The 23,470-nt window shown below is 44.2% G+C and overlaps 1 protein-coding gene across 5 annotated transcripts in view; it reads left to right on the top strand.

Moving 5' to 3' along the window:
- The window catches only part of ITPR2 (inositol 1,4,5-trisphosphate receptor type 2), a 425,347-nt gene that overhangs the window by 101,383 nt on the left and 300,494 nt on the right, over positions 1-23,470 (top strand). For all 5 annotated transcript variants that reach the window (XM_019498344.2, XM_006270092.4, XM_014607327.3 and 2 more), the window contains one exon: positions 10,327-10,371. In XM_019498344.2, coding sequence (XP_019353889.1) covers positions 10,327-10,371 — 45 coding nt within the window. The remainder of the gene's footprint in view (positions 1-10,326; positions 10,372-23,470) is intronic.

The following is a 23,470-nucleotide window of genomic DNA, read 5'->3' as shown; positions in this document are numbered from 1 at the left end:
ATAGAGGTCCTGATTCAACAGAGCTCTTAAGCATATGCTTATCTTTGAATTTGAAGTCAGTGGAACTTGAGCACTTGCTTAAGGGACCAGAGGATCCATCAGGTATTAAACTGATGTAATTGCTGCCTGATTGTATCGCCCTCACTCATTCGTGTTCTGTTTGATGGTTGGGCTCTGTTGCTGCTTTGATATTTCTGAGCCTCTTTTTAGTTATGCTTCTGTTATGTTCTCAGATGTCATCAAGCCTGAGTGTCTTAACAAAAAAAAGTATTACTCCTTTGTTGCTATTGCTGTTTTGCATTTAAGTCAGACCCTCAATGTTGTAAGTTCCCATATTTTGATTTTATTTCTGTGGTAAGGTAATAGAGGGACAAACAATTACATGCTGCTCAGGGGCACGCTAAAATAATTCCATCAAGATAGTGAAGATGAACCTGGCCCAGATTTCCAAGGAGAGTGCCGTAACCACTAGACCAGTGGTTCTCAAACTTTTTTTTTTGTGGACCACTTGAAAATTGCTGAGGGTCTCAGCAGACCACTTAATAAACTTTTTTTGTTCTACAAATCAAAGCACACAACTCATCTTTTAATATCAGTAGTCTTGCCTTTCTAATGCTATGGATGTGCCTGTTTTTTGAGCAAAGTTCTGGGAAGTCGGGGGTAATGTTTCTCAGCTTTAGCCTTAGGTCACCTTTCTGCGGGCCACCTGAATGGAGCTCATGGACCAGTGGTGGTCCACGGACCACAGTTTGAGAACCTCTGCACTAGATCATAGTGTTGGCTAGGTGCCTTCAATTTCCTGTTGAAGCTGGGTCCTGGTCAACCTATTCCTGGCTCTAGCCAAGCTGGCCATCTATAGGACCAGGAAGGAGGCTATGGCCAGGGGCAATCCTGGTGAGTGTGGGGCTGTCTTCCTGGCACTCCTCCAGTCACGTCTCCAGGCAGAGTTTCACTGGTTTGTGTCCACAGGCTTCCTCAACTCATTCGGGGGCAGAGGGTGTAGGCTGGTGTGCTCTGCTCAGTGTCCCCTTCTGAATCCCTCATTATTAACCTGTGACCTCACTCCCATTCCGGTTTTCTTTTTTGTTCAAGTTTTTGTTTCAAGTAATAGGTTTTGAAACTTTTTTGTTTCAAGTAAGTGGTTGCTTTGTCCCCAGTGGTTTCCCTTCTTAAGAGAGGCTTATAGATTTTTGTGATGGGCCAAAGTCCATGACCTTTGGCACATCAAATAGGCCTGCTGAACCTGGGCCATGGTGCAGGAAAGAATGCAAATTCATGGGCCCAAAAGGAGAGGAAGAGAGAACCTGACCTTGTAGCCTAGCTGTTAGGGCATTTAGGTTTTAAGGAGGAGTCCTGGATTCTGGACCCTGCTTCCTAGACAATTTATATAATTGACATTGGACATTCATTGATACATTGCAAATTTGGATTTAGCACCTGGAATCTGCCAAAGTTCCAGTGTAAATGCTCATATTCTTTGGATCTGGTCCACAATCACTAGGGTTAAGTCTGATAGAGAGAAACACTTTCCCCTTCACCAACTCTATGTAATTAGGTCCTGGAAATCAACAGCACAAGATCTGGTGTAAGAGGATTTTAAACAGGTGAATTATTTTTATGAATAGTACTCACAGTGAACATTAGCTGGGATAAAAGCATAAAAGGCATATTGGCCCTTAAGCTTTAGAATATAAGCAACGATTAACAGCTTGGAGTTGAGAAGAAACTCTTCGTCAGTGGCTCATATTCTGGAGTTGGCCTTTCTACCTTTTCTTGAACCTTCTTCTGAAACATATGGTACAGGCTGCCGTTTGGCTCATTGTACTGGACTGGATGGTCCATTTAAGGCAGTTCTTGAGAGAATGTAATGAAGCTTACTAGTTCTGGCTTCTTCCAGCCCAGCTGTTGGCCATGAGACTTTGAATTTGTGAGAGACCCTCATGGTCAAGTACAAGAGAAGACCAGTCTTTATTAGTGACTTTTTTGCTTCTCCTCCTCCCCAGTCAGTTTTTTTTTTTTCAGTGTGGCAGACAGGTGAGTCTTTAGAGACTATGGTAACAGACATTTTAGAAAGGCTTATGCATATATTAGTATTTAGGAGAGCTAGTCATGAATTCTTCGAAGTTCTCCCTTCCCTCTAGTAAACAGTATGAAAATAATCCTTCCATTTAAACATCAGCCTCTGCATAGCAGTGTTAAGTACAGGCAGTCCTCGACTTATAATGCTTTGCATTTACAACGTTTATAAACTGACACCCCACTTCAACTTTACGACACCAGTTTTGACTTTACAACGCTTGATCTGCTGCGACGCCACACCAGCGAACAAGTTCACTACATCGCACATCTCCCTGGAGAATATCTGTCCAAACTTCCTTGGACACTTTCTTTAAGAAAGCAGACAAGACTCCAGAAAAACATGCAGCCAAGACTCCTGAGAAGGCTCCATCCAAGAACTCTTCAAGAGCCTTTCAAAAAGTCCAGCAAAGTCACCTCAGAGAAGTCCTTCCAAATCAGTATGATTGCTATTTACAATATAAATACATTAATGTAGCTGTATTACTCATCTATAATTGATTGAGTACAAAATTCTGGGGTATTTTTGGTGAAAATAGGGTATCGGGCCTTGGTTCAGGAACCAATCCCCCATTTATAACATTGTTTCTTATGAGAAAATTGGTTTTGAGTTACAACGTTTCGACTAAAGACGCGGTTTTCAGGAACCAATTGTGATGTAAGTCCAAGGACTGCCTGTATCTTTTTTTCTTAAGCTGCCTGTGATAACTGTTTGTTAACAGGAAAATCTGCCACCAGATGGCAGTACACCATCAGGGGCCTGTGGCCTGTAGAATCCTTATTTTTTCATTTAGTTTCATGGCACTGTAAAACTCAGTTACCTGGAGGTTGCTTCCAGATAGAGCCTTTAGATTGCGTGGGTTTTTTTTTTTTAATGTTCTTGTTAAGTCAATATAATGTTCTGATAATTTGTATCTGCTGGGCTATGTGATCAAAGGGAGTGAGAACCAGCCTGCCAGTATTACCGAGTGAGCTCAAGCACTATGGTTTTTAATTTTTTTTTAACTGCCTCACGGGAACAAGTTAAAAAAATGAATACAGAATGGATGAAGGATAATTTATAGTTATGCCTTTAAAGATGAAAGAAAGAAAGAAACTGAAGAAAGGAGAATGGATTACTGATTTACAGAGCTAGTCTGACCTGTTCTGCACAGCTCCTGCAGACTTGATTATAGAACTTCAAAGGGAAAAAGTTATCATTTACTTCGTTAGTTGAGTTTTAATTTCCATTATTTCTAACTTTTAACTAAGAATCGAAAAACCTTCTGCCCAAGCATTAAACGCTGTATTTTCAAGGGTGTTTAAGTGCCTAAATATGCAAAAATGTCTGGTGGGATTTTAAAAAACATCTAAGCAGGTTAGGTACCGAAGTTTCATTGATTTCCAAAATACATTTGAACATCTTAACCTGAGAGCAGAGGCTTTTTCCAATGTGCATAGCCAAGTAGTTCTGTCTAGTGAGCTGAGTGTCAGTTTTTTACCAGGTTTTTGCTATCCAGGAGGCCTGTGCGAAGTGGCTAGTATGTGATTTGGATTCAGCCGATTTGGGGGACAGTGATTCGACTTGGTGATTTGAATCACTGTCCCAAATCAATTCAGCCAGATCTGATTTGGAGATTCAGCTGCTGCCGAATCAGCCACATCTCTGAATTGGACAGGCCCCATCCCCTGCCCACTTCCCCAGCCCCGACAATGGCTGCCCCACCTGGCCTCAGCTCCCAGCTCTTTAAAAAAAAGAAAAAAAAAAAGCAAAAAAACCCACGCACTCACCATTCTTGCGAGGCAGGGGGGCGATCCCTGCTGCACCCCACTGCCCCATGCTGCATGGGGGGCTCTGCCATGAGCCCCATATGCCCCACCTGCTCTCCTAGCCCCCTCCCATGGCTGCCCTGCCTAGCCCCAGCTCCCAGTTCCTTTAAAAAAAAAAAAAAAAGCCTGAGACTTATGGGCTCCCGCCAGGCGGGGGGCGATCTCTATTGCCCCAATGGCCTCTGCATCAGCTGGTAGGTGCTGGGTTTATTTATTTATTTATTTTTAAAGAACCAGGAGCTGGGGCAGGGTGGAGCAGCCATGGCAGGGGGGTGGGGGGAGAGGCTGGCGGAGCAGGCAAGGGATGGGGCCTGGCGGGGTTCCCCCCATGGTCCCCTCCTCCAGCCCCCGTCCCCTGCCCCCTACTTAGCAGCATAGAGTCTGGGTCCAGCACCGTGCAGTAGTGAGCGGGGGCTGCTCGAATGTCCAAAGCTCTTTTATGAATCAATTTGGAGAGCTTTGAATCGATTTGGACCTTTTTATTGGTCTCTTGGTTCTATTCAGATTCAAAATGATATAACTTTGAAGGGAAAAAGGGCCAAATCGCTGAATCCAATCAGCACCCGAAGCTTCGCACAGTCCTACTATCAAGGTCAGAGTTGGCATTTCATTGTTGGTTGTGTAGATGCATGCTGTTGGATGAAATGCTGTTTAGAAACACAAGCCATTACATTTATTGTTATTTAATTACTAGAGTAAGCAATGTTATTATAGCAAATAAAATATCTGCTGGGTTTGTCCTTTTCTGCATTTTACTTCCTTTCTAGGACAACAGAATCTCAATAGGGGGCTTTTCTACCAAGCTTTTCTTAAAGGCTACCTGCAAAAGATGTGTAAAAATTGTACTTTTGCTCCTTTCTGTTTTCTGAATTTTTTATAAAGGATTTTTTTAAAGGATTTCTTCCTCTGTAACTTTTTCTATAGAAATACCAGCAATGTCAAAACCAATCTTTCCTATTCTTGGAGGACCTCTGGAAATAGAGGTTATTTATTGTAAGAGCTTAACCTCTTGAAGAACTAAGGGTTTTTCCATCTGATAGATGTTCAGCTTGAGCCTCCAATGCTGTTCTAGTTGACATGGGGTATTGCCCCAGAATACAGAACATATGAACTTAAGATGTGCCATACTGGGTCAGGCCAATGGTCATTCTAGCTGAGTATCCTGTCTCTGACGATGGCAGGAGTGGATGGTTTAGAGAGAGAGAGCACTGAGCTGAGGCTATCTAGAGTGATCTATCCCTGTTCATTACCCTCCTTGGCATCTACTACCATCATTGGTTTATGCAGGTCTGTAAGTGCCCTGACTGTTCTGTTTAATAGCTATTAATTGATCTGTTGTCCATGAATTTGGCTTGTTTCTTTTTGAACCTGTCGGTACTATCTGCCTGTACAAACTCCTGTTGTACAAATACTTTTTCTTGTTATTTTTAAACCTGTCTCATGCTAATTTCCATGGGTGCCCCCTAGTTTGAGTACAAAAAATACAAGAGGGTTTTTAAGTTGTTTTTGCTCCCCATCCCTCCTGTGCTGAGTGGAACGTGGATGAGGCAGACAATCAGACTCTGCTGGACAGGTTGCATTTGGACACATTGGCAGGAAAGAGACTATAGGGAGAGAGTTGTGGCTTCTTGAGCCTCATCTCCTGGAGCTATGATTTTTGCAACTCTTGTATGCCCCTCATCTTACATCTAGAGATTTGGGCATCTCAGAGGCTCTCTTCAGCTGCTGGTTCTCCCTCCCTCTCAGATGCCCTTGATATGCCTCCTCCTTCCTCTTCCCCGGGGGTGGGCAAAATGTGGCCCAGGGGCCGGGTGCGGCCCGCCAATCCATTCTATCCGGCCCGTGGGGTCTCTAAAAAATTTAGAAAATTAATATTTATCTGCCCTGGCATAGGATATGTCAGTCCTTTGGATGTATTGAAAGCTAATCGGTGTACCATTAACAATGAACAAAGCAAGCCTAATGAAGATGAAAGATTTAAGAAGGTTTTTTGGGTTTTTTGTTTTTTTTTCTGCATGTTGCCCCAGTTGATTGGGTACAGTGTGCTAACAGGCTGGTTATCAAACAAAATTGAAATTGTTTTATTTTTGAATAGCTGCTTTCATTCTTCTTCTGTCAGTGTTTCCATTATAAATCTCTGTTTTAGCCCATCCATCAAAATTCTCATTTAGTTGAAATTTGGCAACCTAATTATTTTCCTGGATAGACATTTTAAATGCCCTTTCCTTTTAAAATAAAATTTGGTTAAAATCAGTATGCCTTTTTTTTCTCTTTCCTTTCTTAATTAGAGAACATCCAGAAATAGCCCTTTCAGTCACTTTAACTGCAGTATCCTGACTATAAAAGCAGCATCACTTATAAATGTGAAATTTGGAAGCCACACATCTATAATCTGAACTGATATATATTATTAAATTGCAGGATTTTAAAACACATCTTATGAGAGATGCAGAAAAATGGGAACAAAGTTTTCCTGAGAAATTAGTGCAGTTAATAATCTCCCCAAGAGAGGATGCAAGATGAGTTCTCACCTAGATAAAACTTAAGAACACTATTTTGACTATAGTCCAACCTAATGAATCTCCATTGTTAAGGGGAGATAACTTGAGACTTTTTATCACTAAGCCTCTCTCTCTCTAAGCCTTACTCTTAAGAGAGTAGCCATTTCATCTGGTACCAGTAATAGGCTGGTACCCTCTATGGACTAGCTGTTAGAGTTTCAGCTCTGTGACCACATGCATGTGTAAATCTAGAATATGATCCATGGTGCTGTTCTGTGGAAAAAGGCTAGAGCTTTCTAACATGCTGAGAGTTTAGTGGCTGGAAGTAGGCTAGGTAATGTGTAAACAGAGCTGGTTAATCTTTAACTTCTGGCCAAAGAACTTTCTTTGTGGCTGTTGTGTAACTGCTTGTAGCTCACGTGAGGCACAGAGACCTAGTTACTCCCTTGTAAGATGAATGCATCCTAGCATCCATTGCATTTCCTGGACCAGTGGTTAGGTTTAGAGAAGAGTGGCATCAGTTTACTTTATAATGAAAAGTTTTCTTGTCCTTATTAACCACTCTCCAGTAACTGGATGCCTGACCTCCAGACTATCATTTTCTTTTATATTTTTTTTTCTCCCTTTCCTGCAGAAGCAAAAAATGCCTATGTCTAAGTTTGTTGAAAAATAAGGAGGGGAAGCTTAGAATGGCTGCATTGTTTTGCATTAGAAAAGGAGCTGTTGGAAATGTACTTAAAAATGGCACATAATAAAGCTATTACAATAATGACTTTTATAGTCCCACTTCTCTGAGTGCTGCAATTCACAATGCATGGTATTTTTGCTGTATGTTGGCTGCAGACACCTTCCTGTGCTGTTTTATTGAAACACAGTGCTGCAATAACAGAGCAGCTGTACGAGGTCCAATGACCTGAAAAAGCCTGATGGCTGATTACCTCAAATAAGGCTCATTTTAGCTATGCATGCTTATTTACATTCTAAATAATCTGCAAAGAAATTCTGGACCCCAGTAATAGCAGAGGACATTTTACAAGTATTTTATTTGCAAGGCTGCCTTTGTTCACTATGCTGTTTGAAGGTTGTTGATGGGGCCTTACATAAATCAGGAAAAGCAATATATTTGACGTGTTAACACTGTCACTGTGTCCTTAGCTCACTCTTTTGTGCTTGGGTATTGTAGAGGACTTGGAACAAGTGTGATGTGACATACAATGCTACATGATTTATGCTTCTGTAGCTAGAGAATACAACATAGGATAATGGTTTATAGCTTGATTTTTTTCAGAGATGTTCAGTACCTACAACTCAAGCTGGATTGAATGAGGATTGTAGGTGCCTAGCTCCTCTGAAAATCAAACTAGTAAAACTTTTTGGTGGTTAAGGTCAGATCTTCAAAGCTTAACCTAGGAAAACTTTGTGTTTTTTATTATTTTTCTTGTGGTAGGGGTAAGAGAAAGGAAGCATATCTGCTTTTATTTGAGTCTTCTATTTCATTTGGTCTTATTTTAAAAGTGAATTATTTTGAACAGTTGAAAATAAAACAATCTGTTCAGTGTGTGTGTGTGGTTTTTTTTTAAGTAGGCAAGAGGGGGAGGGGGATATTTTCCTGGTTGTTGTTGTTAAAGGCATAATATTTTTGTGCACAAATAGCTCAAGGATGGTAAGCAGAGAACAGCATCCATAGATGTCATCAGGACTATGCAGATTCATGTCAGCTGAGAATCTAGCCCTGTATGCAGAGTTCTCAATGCTTACTTTAGTAGCAAAACAATGACTAAGTCAGTTTGCTTTTTTTTAAAGAAAATTGTAAACTCACTTCTGATTGCAAGATGAAATTATGTCCTCAGTTATACCTGTGCACCTCCACTGAAGAGGGGAGCTTGCCTAGCTAATTTATGAGGAGCAGAAGATGGCTTGAGAATATTTGATAGCAGACAAAATAGAAGGAACCCAGCTTGACTTTCACAACCAGGGCGTGTTTGCAGAATTGTCATTTAAATAAAATTATTTTAAGTTGTTTGTTGAGTAAATTTGACCTGGAGGAATTGTGAAAACTTAAAAAGAATTGTGGAGTAGAACAATACTATTTAGTCTTTTGTATTTTTCTTGTGTGTTCAACTGACTTATGCATTCTCTTATTCCTGTTTCTGAGAGGTATCTTGGAGTTGTAGTGGGAACATTCTGGGATTGTCATGGGGATCAAAAGCCTGAATCAGGATCTGGGATGAGCATTACATCAGGCAGGAGAATTATCTGAGGCAGATTTGCAAGCATTTCACACTGGTTGAAAGAAAGACTGAAGTCAACCAGAACATGAGAGCAGTCATTTGGCCAGTAAACTTTCAAGACATTAGACCAGCATAATTATGGTGTAGAAAAAAGCTATTTGGGGTAATTTCTTTGTGTTCCTAATACAAAACAGAAGAGGTAGTTAGAATTTTCCTCTCCCTCTCAGGCTGATGCAGCTGGGGTAATGGCAGTAGCGAAGCTTGGCTTTGCAGGTGGAGTAGTTTGAAAAATACAGTGCCAATACAGTGTTTCATAACTCAATAAAAGCATGTTGGTGATGGTTTTGGTGAAATACATTTGGCATGTACAAAATGCATGATGATGTGGTAGAACATTTACTTAGGTTGTACAACTGATGAGAGGCTTTGCCATGTTGATAATTCAGCACTCAAGACCAGTAAAACCACAATACATATCTATAACATGCTCACATACACACACTGCTGGCTTTATATAACTAACAATACCATCCCTACCCTCACAAGTATTTCATAGGTATTTCTTATACCAAGGAGTGCTGCAGATATTGAGGCAAAATTGTTTCATTATCTAAATCAAATCTCAAAAGATTTCATGTGCAACCTCTGTGGTCATGTTTGTTTATTTATCTGGGTATATATCTATTTACATAAGCCATCGTATTCTCATCTACATACATTTCCTCTGCTAAAAAAATACTATTAAGCACTGTTAAATGATGATTCTTTCTTTTTATTATTGTATAGCATCTTCTTTTCAAGTTTCTTGTACCACTTTAGAGTAGATGATGAATTAAGCTTCACAGTCCTGCAGTGGCATAAGAAAAAAAGCATGCTCTGTAGCAATAGTGGCTAAAGCAGAGCTACAGAGCAGTCAAACATGTATCCATAGTGGCAGTATTTTCACTGCTGAAAAGGTATGTGTTGACATGGAGGTAACTATCTTCCTGTAAAATCCTAGCAGAAAGAAGGCACTATAGATTCTTCCTTTGTGTAGGTCAGTGGTTTTCAACCTTTTAAGGCTCAGGGTACCACTTGTTAGACTAAAGTTACCCCTACTTAGACTTGAGGTACCCTTCAGAAGTGGTCAGCTCTTACTTTTTACTCTGCTTTTGACTATGGAAAAATAATATGGCAATTTTTCTATTGCAAAGAACTCAGAAAGACCACAACAGGTTAGACATTTTAAATACTATGGATTCTTATTTGAAATTGTTGGGTTTATCTCGTGAATCATATTTACCCACCTAACAATGCTAATGTTGCTCATCACCCCATGTAACCCAGAAAGGATTTGAAGGCACCCTAGAGGGCCATGACCCCCTGGCTGAGAATCACTTGTGATGTAGGGAGTTGAGGTCTATCCCAGAAATGAGGAGAACAGTGGAATGATTTCCAACAGGTTACAGTCCTGTGCCTTGTCTTTGCTAGGATTTTTGATTGAGATAACTCTTTAGAGTTGAAGATCTTGATGGAGAAATGCATCTTTCTTTTTCATTGAATTTGTAGCCAATGAGTTACCTACACTGTCAGGACCCTGAAAATTCTGACTGCTAGACACTGGCTCAAACAGGTTCTTCCCGAGACTGATATTTAATACATTACTGAGCCAAGTAAGGATATTCTGTGAGTTTCAAATCTGATTAAACAAAATTATATTTTTTTCCTAGCTTAATCCACATTATCCAGAGGGCAGTAATGAAGGAAAGGTCCAGGTAAGCAGAATACTTTCTTTAAATGTAATATAGAAGAGTTTATTATGTTACTATCCTAGTATAAAATGTAAACGCCCCTCATGGGAAGCATATGCTTTGTTTTTTGTTTTTGTTTTTTTTACCTGTATGTATAGCAGGGGCAGGCAATTATTTCGGGCAGAGGGCCACTTACCCAGTTTTGGCAAGCTGTCAAGGGCCGCATGGGTTGCCCTGCTCCCTGGTCACCATCTTGAGACCAATGTCCCAATGTCTTGGGACCAATATCTCAGGGCCAGCACCGGTGGGGCCCAGACCAGGGTGCAGGCTTGCAGGGGTCTGTGGAGCCGGGCTGGATTGCACCAGCAGGGAGGGGGGGAGCTGGCCCGGCTCCATAGAGCCCCTGCCAGCCGGGACCCTGTACTCCTGCTGCCCTGCTCTGGCCCCGCTGGCACTGGCCCCGGGACACCAGTGTGGGCCCCATGCACCCGCTCACTCCCAGTGCTCCCCAGCTCTGTGGTGCAGGCGGGGTGCAGGCGGGGGGCAGCGCACAGCCCTGACCCCTGCTCACCGGCAGGGGATGAGCTGGTTCCGAGTGCAGGAAAAAGCGGCCTCTCTCCTGCCCAATGGCCAGCACTCCCTGCTGCAGCCACTCGCAGCTTGTGTGGGATGACCTGAGCAGGCACAGGCAGGCCCACGCAGGCTGCAAACAGCTGCAGCATGGGGTGACGGCCATGAGGCGGACGAGGGTCCACTTTTCCTGTGCTCATCACAAGCTTGTAACCCGCCCCCGCAGCCAGCCAGGGCCCTGCGCCGGCTCTGGGCTCACCCGTCGGAGCTGCGCCACAGTGGGAGCAGCTGCGGCTTCCCCACTTGTTGCATTGGGCAGTCTTTGCCACCGCCATCTCTGGGCTGCTTAGTGTGTGAGCTCTGGGCAGGCAGCAGCAGCAGCAGCAAACACCACCCAGAGCGGCAAGTGGGGAGGCCGCAGCTCCTGCCTCTGCGTGCAGCCCTGATAGGTGAGCCCAGAGCTGGCATGGGGCTCAGGCTGGCAGTGGGGGCAGGTTACAAGCTGGTGCTGAGCACGGGAAAAGCGGCCCCTTGCCTGCCCCGTGGCCGGCATCCCGCGCTGCAGTGGCTCGCAGCCTGCCAGGGGCTGCCTGTGCCTGCTCAGGACAGCTCCGCACAGGCTGTGAGCAGCTACAGCATGGAGCACGGGCCACGGGGGCTCCTTCTTTGCCCGAGGTCCTCCCCTGCCCTTCCCCCCCCCCCTTCCCTTACCTGAGGTTCTGGCGCGTTGAAGTCACATGGTCCCAGGCCAGAAGCCCCTACAGGGGCTTCCGGCTGGTGGGGTGGGGCTGGGTGGGCCCTGCTGTAGCGGGAGCCCACCGGGCTTCCCTTTGGTCCTACTGCCTCTGACACCTGTCATTTTTTATTATTAATTTTCTAAATTTTTTAGGGGCCCTGTGGGCCGGATAGGATGGCCTCACAGGCCAGATCTGGCCAGCGGGCCATATTTTGCCCACCCCTGAAGTATAGAGTCTCAGTCTCTTGGCACCTCCTTTTAAGCCATTACCTAGTGAGGCAAGGCTTAATTCATTAATGCTTTGTTGAGTGCATTGAATAGAAAGTACTAAAGGGATGCAGAGGTGAGAGTAGTGCTAGGGCCTTGCTATCTATACCTTATGGTTTAAGCCACACACATTTTAATCAGCTTAGTGTTGTATGGCGTAATGGAACATTTAGATCGTAAGGTGAAAAACCATCTCTGACTATTCTTCACTTGCACAGCTGTGACTTGCACTATAGACTTGGTGAGCAGGGGCAGGACTAGGAGCCTATGTGAAATGTTTCTTGGGTGGCTTTCACTCTGGGTCTCCTTAATTGTGGTCCTATCCTCTAAATATTGCACCACGCTGCTTACTCTGTGTTTGTTTTGGGATAAATATAAAAGTCCAGAGGATCTTTTCTATTTCAAACATTTAGAACCTTCAGAAATCCTAAGTATTTTTTTTGCTATTTGTTTTTGCTTTCTCGCAGATTATTTGTTTAAGAAAGAACAATCAAATGCACAATCTGTAATAGGAATGGCAGCAGCAAGGGATCTGTAGGGTTATAGTAAACTGCAAATTGAATCAGGAGTCAAAAAATTGGGCTCCTCAGTACTCAAGCAGCACCTGGCTGGCTGGCAGCCCAAATAGGGAGGTGCAGGGGGTGGTCTCTGAAGAAAAAAGGATCACACCTCTTGGAACTCAGATGGCATCTGGCCAACTGGCAGATGGGGCAGGGGTGGCATGGGGGGAGAAGGCCTAGAGATACTGCGGTGGAGCTCTGGAAAAAAAAGAATCTGGCCCCTCAGAGCTCATGTGGTTGGCGGGCACCCTGTATGGGGGTGACGCAGGGGGGCAGGCTCTGGAGATGAAAAGCACCAGGCCCCTTTGAGCTAAGATGGTATGGGGGAGCTCTGGAGAAAAAAGGATTTTTTTCCCCCACATGGAAGCTGAGATTCTCATGCAATCAGATACCTCCAGAACTGGCAGTTGGCAACACTTCCAGGTGTTTCGCTTTACTGGCTTTACTGGTAACTCAGCAGTAATAACTAGGGATGGCCAGAAAATAAGAATTCTGTTTCATAAAAAGTTTGCAGGTTTCAACAGTTGTTTCTCTTTTGGATCAAACAAAAATAGACTATTTTAGGGGCTTTTTTTCATAGAGCAAGACAACCGCCCTACAATATCCCAGTGGTTAGAGCCTTCATCACAAATGTCAGGAAGTAGTTTTTACATCCCTGCTCTATTGGCTACAGGGTCTGAGTCTTGTAATCATTCCTGATGGGGCTGTTTCATTTTGTATGAATAATTAGATGTTTACTGGGGCTGAGAGAGAGAGAGAGATTCTGAAGCCTTGTAGTTAGGGCATTTTGAGAAGAGACCCAGGTCTAAGACCCTGTTCCAAGTAAGGCAGAACAAGAATCTGAGCTTAATTTCTCACTTAACCACTGCACTTTTGGCTATTTGGGATGTCCTCTTTGGTTTGACCAGTGGAACTTTCCCCACAAAAAGCTCATTAAAGCCTATAAGTTTCCATGAAAAGTTTCAGTTTTGACAAATCAGCAATTTCTTAAGGAAAAAAAACTTTTTGTGGAAAACTTCCTAACTGAGTTACTAACTCCCATGTCTTGGGATATTTCATGTTCTTTCTAAAGCCTCAGCTATTTCAGTATTTTATCTAGTAACAGTGTAATGTATAATTTCCAGACCAGTCTTCAGTGAAAGTACTGCAATCCATAACTTCAGTCTCTTGTGTGTGCCTCAATCACAGGCCTACAGAACCATAATATTTCTTTTACCAGTCCTTCCCCCAGTGAATCTTGAATTATTTTCTATAAAGTGGTACAGCTTCAAGACAAGGACTAGAGAGTGGTCCTCCTCCCAGCCTAACCTTTTTGTCTGGTGGTTAGTTAGGCTGTTATCCTGGGGAGTGGGTGATGTGGGCCACGGTGGAAATCAAGGGATCTGAATCTAGTTCTATCATGTCCTCGATGACTGTTATAACCACTAGGCTCACGTATGAAAGTGAAGCTGGGGTGACTCCTCTGATTCAGCTTTAATTTAAATGGAGGAAGCATCAATTAGTATGAAGTCTGATCTAGTAGGTGTGTAATGTCTTCAGAACACCCCTATTGGGCGTGCCTGGTTTATGAGCCCTGATTGGGCTTGTGTGTTAGTTAAGTACAGAGTTGCTCAGCTTTGTCAAGACTAGGTGCTTCTGGGTATGCCCAGCACTGGAATTTAGGTATCTTAGGAACTTCCTGTCAAAAACTGAGGCACCGTGCGATGTAGGCTGAAGCGGGGCAGTAGTGGAGGTTTCTAGAAGCACACTTTTTGCAAAGCAGTCAAATTCTGCTAGTGCTTAACTGACTTACTGATTCTGGACCTAAGTGACCTATGGATCTAAAATGATTTTAGCTTTCAGGTGCTCAACTGTCTTGGAAAGTCAATAGGATTTAGGCTCTCAAGTGCTTAAGTCACTTTAGAAAATGGAACTTAGATTCCTTAGTCACGTAGCCTTATGTTTAACAATTTAGCCATAGGCTCTTTTGAAATTCCCAGCTAGATTGCTTTGGAAAGAGACCTTTAAAAATGCTGTTTTGTCTTCTGGCAAAATTAGGCTTTACAATGCATCAATTACTATACTTGTTATATTTTTTCCCCTCCAAAATCTGAGTCTATCTTACAGAAAGACATGAAGGTATTTCTGTAATTTAGAAGGCTTTATCAAATGCTGACTTCTCCAGCTTTTGAAGATTATAAAGTTATAATGTATAGTACATCAAAAACTCAGCACTGTATGCTACAGTTCCCATTAAGTCCAACACTGGTGTATTTATGCTGTAAAGAAGTCTATTATTGCCAATCACACAAACATACAGCATCCACAGGTACACTATAAACATTGGGAAAATGTCAGAACAGCTGGGTACCTGGAATTCATTAGTTCTTTTCCTCTAAAAAGCTGTCTTTGGAAGGGTAATTTAAGTCCCTCACAGATGAATCTTCAGGAAATAGCACTAACTGAAAATATTTCCAAACTGGCATCTGGTGTTGTGACTTCTTTGGACTGCTTTAATGTTAATTTATTTTTGTTAAAATAAACAGGGCATATCTGCCATGGAACCATAGGCCCAGATCTTTAGCTGGCATAATTTGGTGTAGCAACATTTGACTTCAGTTGAGTTAAACTGTTTGCCCCAGCTGAAGCTCTGATTCAAAGAGTGTTTTTTCACATACACATCCTGAGTGGATATATGCGGTATATCTAAAGGTTTTTACTGCTGTATAGCTAAATTTTCTTTTTGGCTTACAGAATCTAAGTTTGTTTAAAAATGTACTCTCTTAATTAAAATGTCATTGTGTGTAACACAAGTGACTCAGTTTAAACAAGTGGAACATTTTTTTAAAAGGCTCAGTTAGGAATTAACTTGGCAATAAATTATCCAGCAATCAGAATTTAAAATAAAGTGTGTTCCAGTTTAAAATGGCAGTGTCTGTGCTTATGTAAAGCCAGCAGTCAGATCGCTCGAAAGGCTCTGCACTTGTAGGGGGAGGAGGAGAGACACTGATGTCGGCACATTATTATTATTCTGCTGCTGCACACCGGTCTGATTCAGCTCTGAAAAAGCATACATTGTTTCTTACAGAATGTCTCTGGCTCCTAACAACAGAATTGCAATGTGATGTCTTTGCTAAAAATGCGATGATTCACAAATGAGTCAACAGTGAAGGTGTTGCAGCAGGCGTACTGTCTGCCAGGGTTTAGTAACACGTAGGAGCAAGGCTAGCCATTAATTTACTCAGATTTCCTTTTCATATAGAATTTTTTTAACTCACCTAACCTATGGAGCTCTGCTCACATTACTGCCATATGAAAAGACTGGTTTTACAAGAACTTACCAAACTGGGCTAACATATTGATATACTACATTGTGCTGGATTTAACAGGCATTTCAAAAGTCTGGTTGCTATTAAATTTAATTTCTGCTTGTAGGGGGAGGAGGAGTCTGTAGTGCAGCTTAATATATTTATACAGGAATAGTGTATTATCCTTGTCTGTCTCTATGCCACAAGAGGTAGTAATACTGATTGGAATTGTAGATGAGGTTTGCATTCTAACAGAACCGATCTTCCAGGTCTGTCTGTCACACTGTTTCTCTGCACTTAACATTGATTGCTCTTCCCTAAGCAAATCTGCATGCAAATCTCCAGAATTTTAGATAGGATCCAAGTATGGGAGTGAGTTGTAGCTGGGTCGTGCAGATCCTGGGGATCAATGGAAGGTAAGCCCATGCCAATGGCCCTGATGAAAGGTGGTCTTATGGGCTCTTGGAAGTGTCTGGATATTGGGAAGGACAAATCTGGTTTTGCCCAGTTATGTTACCTTTGATTTGACTCCGATATCTGGCTCCAGTTACATAACATTTTCCTTTCCTTTTTACATAATTGATGCATTAAGTCAGTGGTAATCCACTAGTTATGGCATTTACAGTATTTTTAGGGTTTGCAGTAACTGCCTTTAAAAATCTACATTGTGTGCTGAGATGCAAGTGCTTCCTAGGGTTCATGCTGCTCCTTCTGTATGACAGACACTGTTACCCATGGGCCAAGAGCACCACCTATACAAAAAAAAAATCTAACTGTGACCTTCACTCGCTGAAACCTGCCTTTCCCTTGGATACTGCTCCTGTAGCTACTCTGTCCTCCCACACCCAAAAGAAAACCAGCAGGGGTGATGAGCTTTCCCTCTTCCACATCTTCCCTTTGAAGCCCCTGCCCTTTCCCACCCATTTCCCTGGCTCACCTCTAATATCCATCTGCCCTACAGTTCCTCTTTGAGTACCTTCCTCTGTGACATGGGCCTCTGGCCCTCATTTTCTGCAAGTTTAACCCCCACATTGATGTAGAAGCTATCCCAGAAGGCTGGGAAAGCTGGTCCAGGTTTTGGGCAAGGAGGCAAAGAATTTTCACAGGACATCAATGTGGGGGTTAAAATGTGAAAATTCTTTGCCTCCTTGCCCAAAACCTGGACCAGCTTTCCCAGCCTACTGGGATGGCTTCTTAATCTTATTCATTTTCCAGTACCTCAGGCTTCATATTTGCTTTGTCCAATTGCCACATCCTTTCTCTTCCTTTCATTGCACCAAAATTGAGTTTTTTGTCCTTACCTTCAAGGCTCTTGATATTTCTGCCCCTCTCTGCTTGTTCTTTCTTTCATTCCAGGGATGGCAGTTTCTCACATGAACAAACATATCCATGCCTATTTCCATAAGACCCCTTATGCATGAAATGTTCTTTCTGAAAAGCTCCATAAAATTACAACCTTCTCTTTTGCTTGCAAAGAAGAATTTTTCCAACTATTTGAGTTGGTCTAATAAAAGATATCATCTTTACCCAAAGAACCTTGTCAACCTTGTTTTTCAAATTTTTCTTAAGGACCCATCCACTAATTAACAGTGCCTAGATGGAAGGCAGATGGGGTAGCTGACTCATTAGCTTTTTTGAATAACCACAACAAAAGCCCTGCAAGTAAGTGTGTGTAGGTGGGTGTATGCACACATACACATAGATATGTGCTCTGTATTTGATGACCTCTGTGTTTCTTATATTACTTGTCTTAAAGTGGGAACTCCTCAGGGTAAGGACCATTTTTGCTTGTGTTTTTATAGCATTTAGCATTCTGGAGCCTTAATCTTAGCTGGGACTCTAGACTTATTAGACCAAAGCTAAATAATTTCTCTCAGGTTTTTTGGAGCCCAGTTGCATTAGGTTCCCTAAATCCCTGAATTTTTTCAGGCGTGCAGTATCAGGCAAATAAATATGTTCCAGGCACTACTTTAGTCTCTGATAAATAGCGCAGTCTTTCCTATTGTAGTAACCATTTCTTGTGTAGATGCCAGGGCTGATTTGACGAAGAAGCGGTAATGCATACCATGTATTGATGGATGGAATAGAACAGTTTGGGACAAATTCTGTTTTCATTTACCCTAAAAAGATCCCATCAGATCAGTAGGATTGCATAGGGGTTGCGGGGGAGGGGTTGTCCGGGATTGTGGAATTAACTGTCAGGGACTAGGGACCATTGCAAACTTCACTCCCTTCTGCTTCGAGTGCAAAACATATGACTTTGAGCTTGCCTTCTCTAACATACATATATAGCAACATTTGTGTGGGTATATTATACATAAATACACATATTTATGTATATGCATATACATGTGATACACATATAGTTGCTGTCCCACTAGGACAGGGGCAGGCAATTATTTTGGTCAGAGGGCCGCTTACTAAGTTTCGGCAAGCCATCAAGGGCCACATGACAGGCAGCCCAGGGCAGATTAATATTAATTTTCTAAATTTTTTAGGGGCCCCCCAAGCTGGATAGAATGGCCTGGCAGGCCGCATCTGGCCCCTGGGCCAGATTTTGCCCACCCCTGCACTAGGAGATGCTCAGTTGCTATAGTAATTAGTAAGGGGTGTGAGAACCAATACAGAAGAGAAGGTGGCATCATGTGTTGTCTTTTGTATCTGAGTTGGGCAAATGTAGAATCATACATGAATATATAGAATCCTTTCCTATAGTAGTATGTTCAGTTTGGAAATTGAGATTAAGATTGATTGGGACAAATCAAAAGAGGGAAGGATTAGGTTCAGGTAAATATTCAGAAGTCTGGATGCCCCATCAGACTACCTAGGCATGTCTTCTCTTCTCTCACATGTGTGATCCTATGGAATTAAACAGGTTTTCATGTGTATAAATGGAGCACAATTTGGTCTATATCAGGGGTGTCAAACTCATTCTGTGCCCCAGGCTGACTGCAGGGCTCTTCATGGGCTGGATTCAGATGTAGTGGCAGGGTGAGCAGTGGGGGTAGAGGTTGATGTAGCTGTTGCTTGCCCCTGCCCCAACAGGGCTCTATGCCCCAGATTTCAGTGGCAGGACCCCTACTGCTTGCCCTGGCCTGACATTCCCAGCCCTTCTTCTACCAATCATAGATTTATAGATTCATAGTCTGGAAAGGACCTCAGAAGATCATGGGGTCCAGCCACCTGCACTAGGCAGGAAAGACAGGTGGGGTCAGGTGACCCCAGCAAGATGGCTATCCAGTCTCCTCTTGAAGATTTCCAGGGTAGACGATTGCACCACCTCTGGAAGGAGCTTATTCCACCTTCTGGACACCCTAGCTGTGAAGAAATTTTTCCTAATATTGAGCCTGAAATGGTCTTCCAGGAGTTTGTGGCCATTACTCCTGGTTCTCCCCAAGGGTTCCCTGGTGAACAGTTGTTCACTGAGCCCTTGATGTACTCCCCTGACATAGCAGTAAACTGCTACCAAGTCCCCTCTCAGCCCCTCTCTTTTTCAGGGTGATGAGTCCCAGGTCCCTCAGCCTTTCCTTGTATGGCCTGCTATGCAAGCCTCTAATCATACGGGTGACCCTTCTCTGGACTCTTCTCAAGTTGTACCACGTCCTTATTAAAGTGCAGTGCCCAGAACTGGATGCAGTACTCCAGTTGGGGTCTCACCAGTGCCTACTAGAGCAGGAGAATCACCTCCTTGGTTTTTGCTGGAGATGCATCGATTGATGCATGCCAGAGTATTATTTGCCCGGGTGGCAACAGAGTCACATTGCCGGCTCATATTCATTCTGTGGCCTATTATTACCCCCCAGGTCCCTTTCATTTGTAGTGCTGGCCAGATTGGCGTTGCCAAGCCTGTAGGTGTGCAGGGGATTGTTCATCCTGAGGTGGAGCAGTTTAAATTTCTCGACGTTGAACTTCATCTGGTTCTGACTCTCCCAACTTGCTAGTCTGCCTAGATCCGCCTGTATTTGAAGCCTATCTTCAAGTGTGACCACGCTTCCCCATAACTTGGTGTCGTCCTCAAACTTGGACAGTGAGCTCATCACCCCCTCATCAAAAGTGATGTTCAAAAGTACAGGACCAAGCACTGACCCCTGTGGGACACCACTGCCCGCTTTTTGCCAAGATGACACAGATCCATTTATTAGGACTCTCTGGTCGCGTTCAGATGAGCCCTCACATGCCTCTTGCAGTGTCTCAAACCCTTTTGAGACGCAGCAAGAGACACATGCAGGAAAGAGAAAATGTTCCTTGCGCTGCAGATTTGCAGCATGGGGGCAAAATTAGACCCCTGGATAATCAGGGGTCAAAAAAACATGCAGAGAAAAAGAGTGGGGCAGGCAACTGGAGGCTGGGTCCTGAGGCAACCGGAGGCTGGATCCTCCACAGACATGCTCTGGTAGCAGCCAGAGTGTCTCTATGGTTGGCCCTTGCCCTGGTGCTGAGGCATGCTGCCTGCCCATGCAGGGCAGGCAGTGTGCCAGCTGCAGGGAGCTGGACCCAGGCTCCAGTGCAGGTAAGTAAGGGGTGGGGGGGAAAGGAGGAGGGGACCATGGGGGACCCCTGCTGGCCCCGCCTACTCCCCCAGCCCCCCAAACCCTGCCCCACCTGGCCCCATACCCCCCAGCCCCCTGAGCCCCCCCGATCTCTGCCCCAGCCCCCTATGCCCCCTGATCCCTGCCCAACTTGGCTCCAACCCCCCTGAGCCCTCCTGATCACTGCCCCCCCCCCCCCCCCCCCCCCAAGCATCCTGGCTATTAAAACCCCCCACAAAAAACTCGCACTCACCGGCAGTAGCAGCTGCTGTTGGAGTCACTGGGGCCCCCCTCACACAGCATGGGGTGGGTGGCAGCCCCAGTGGCTCCAGTCCAGGACCTGCTGACCCCTGCTGGCCCTAGAGCCCCCATAGCCTCTGTTCTTGCTGTGAGTAGAGGCTTTTTTTTTTTTTTAACTGCTGGAGGCTGTGGTAGGGGGTGGCTATGGGGGGTGCTGGGGGTGCAAGCGGGGGATGGGGCTTGGCAGGGAAGACATTACGGGGCCTGGGGGAGCAGGTGGGGGTGGGACTGGGTGGGGCAGCCATGGGGGGGGGAGGGGCTGCAGAAGCTGGCAGGGGATGGGGCCAGGCAGGGCAGCAGTCCGGGGGGCTGGGGCAGCAAGTGGGGGTGGGGCATGTGGGCCCAGCAGGAGGGGGTGGTAGCCCCTGCAGGGGCCATTTGGCCCCTGTTGGGGGGGGGAGGGGGCTGTAGTCCCTGGGGGGTGGGCAGCAAAACATATAGGTATTTTGAATTCACTTTATTATGTTGATAGAGACACTGGTAGGCTTCCAAACTGCTTTAACACTGTAGATATATCAAGACAACATTCCCAACTGAATACTGCCTCTCTGTCTCTCACTCTCTTTCTCTCTCTCTCTATATATAGTGGCCTTTTGTTTTAATTGTGGAGGAACATGGATTTTTGGGGTATTTTACAGAGTGACTTTGGGATTTTTTTATCAGGGATTTTTCAGTGTTCAAATAGGGAATACCAGAACTCCAGTGGTAGGACCCTGCCTGCTCAGAGCTGGCACCTTGGATCTGGCTGGAGGTGGCTGACCTCCTGGTCAGTTGTGGCCAGGAGGACATGCTTTGACAGTTCAAAGCAGGCTACCACACCCAGAACATCTTCCTGGTAATAGCTGCCCAGATGGCTGGGCAGGGGGTACACATGGCAGTAGTGCCGCACAAAGGCCAGTTTTGCAGCCACAATCTACTGGCAGCTGGCCCAGAGGGGCAGATGCCTCTACTGGCTGTGCAGTCCCCATCCGGGTCTGGTAGGTGCTCATCAGGTCACAGGCAGGCAGCAGCTCCTGCTGCCAGACTGCTGCAATGGGTAGAGGGTGCAGGGAACTCTCAGAGCTGCTTCAGCAGTCCAGCCGGTGCAAAGGGTAGTGTCCCCAACTACCAATTGGCTGGGCCCCAGAAGCTCCTGAGAGCAAGTAGCCCTGACTTACTTGACAGGGCATCTTTTTGTACTGCTGGGCCCAGGACAGGGCAGCTTTTTATACTGCTGGGGACAACACAGGTTCTGGCCCTGGGCTCTAGCTCCCCCTGGCTGCAGATCTGGGAGCAGCCAGGCAGGGTTATTTTTCCCCAAGTGGCACAATTTGCCCCACACCAAAGTGCATGTCCAGGCACATGCGCTGAGAGAAAAAGCCCCAGTGCAAATTTGAACCATTGTATTTGAGCTACTGCATGCGTATGTGCTTGTATGTGTGGACATGCCCTCTGGGTCCTACCCCGCAGTCAGCTTTGTACCCATCTAACCATCTTGCAGATTAGCCCGCTGTCTTCCAATATTCTCATGAGAGCATCATGGGATACCAGATCAAAAGCTTTTTGGAAGTCAAGGTATACAATATCTACCACTTGTCCCTTATCCAGGTGACCTGATTGTAAAAGGAGATGAGGTTGGTTAGACGAGACCTGCCTACGATGAAGCCATGCTGGCTGTCATTCAGAATTCTACCTTCTGCAAGCCTATCATACATAGACTCCTTAATGGATTTTTCCAGGATTTTCCCTAGGATAGAAGTTAGGATAATTGTCCTATAGTTACCTGGGTCCTCCCTCCTCCCCTTCTTGAAGATGGATACAACATTGGCCCTCTTCCAGTCCTCAGGAACCTCTATGAATCTATGATTGGGCCAAATCAAAAGAGGTTTGTGTGACCTGAGACACCAGGTCATACAAAACAGCTCTGTAGGCTAGATCCAGTCTGCAGGTTACAAGTTTGACACCCCTGGTCTTTAGGTTCACTTCTGCTTGGAAATCTTGAGAGGAGATTTTTATTTGATGCTGGTTTCTGGTTTGAGTTATGCTAGAAACAGCACAAGAATGTCATCTCTTGGGGTGTATTTGTACTGCCTTTTCATGTCTTGTGTGGGGCTCATAAATGAAAAGGTGCCTGAAACCTATAAGCAGGGTGGAAGAGAGACTCATCCAGGCTTTTCATGTTACAGAAAGGTCAATTTTGAATGGATGATTTTGTCTGATATTGTGTGTGGGGGGAGTGGAATTTTTTTATTTTAATTTTATAATTAATGGCCAAGAGCATGCTTGGCTTTGTATAAGACACTGAATATAATGACCCTTTCTGACAATTCAATAAGCAGTAGATGAGCCGGTGTAAAGTCAGGGTCTGTTTGTTGCTGCAGTATTTTTCCTTTAGATGAAGTAGTGGGATGAAGAGTTAGTGTTTGCAGGCCTCGCAGAAGAAGTGTATTCTTAAGAAGGATTTGAAAAGTGCCCTATGCACAGAGATTAGAAGGGAAACTAGTTTTATTTGAACTGGTTCACTTGTCCCTAATTGTGATGCTTAATCAATGGGCCATAGGAGCAATCAAAGCACTGCCCTTGATTATCTCTTACTGTATAAGTCTAATCAAATGACAAATGCAAAACAAGTATCATTTTTGCATTGCTTAATACATTCATTTCTTGCTCATTGACATGCTATAAATCATGTTAATCGCATTTCAGGTCTCTAGTGTCTGATTTTTTTTTTTTTTTTTCTTTTGGCATCCTTGGCTCTCATCTTTCCCTCTCCCTGATATATATATTGAGCTCATGATGTGTCCAGGATTGTTAATCTGTTAATTGGTTGCAAATCTTTGATCTGACCCTGTAGTCTAAAAAACCAGGAGTGGACTTTACTTATACCTGTAATCC

Source organism: Alligator mississippiensis, chromosome 4 (genome assembly GCF_030867095.1).
Source record: "Alligator mississippiensis isolate rAllMis1 chromosome 4, rAllMis1, whole genome shotgun sequence".
NCBI classification, from domain to species: Eukaryota; Metazoa; Chordata; order Crocodylia; family Alligatoridae; genus Alligator; species Alligator mississippiensis.
The sequence above is the reverse complement of the archived record's forward strand: the minus strand, read 5'-3'. Positions and strand labels throughout refer to the sequence as shown.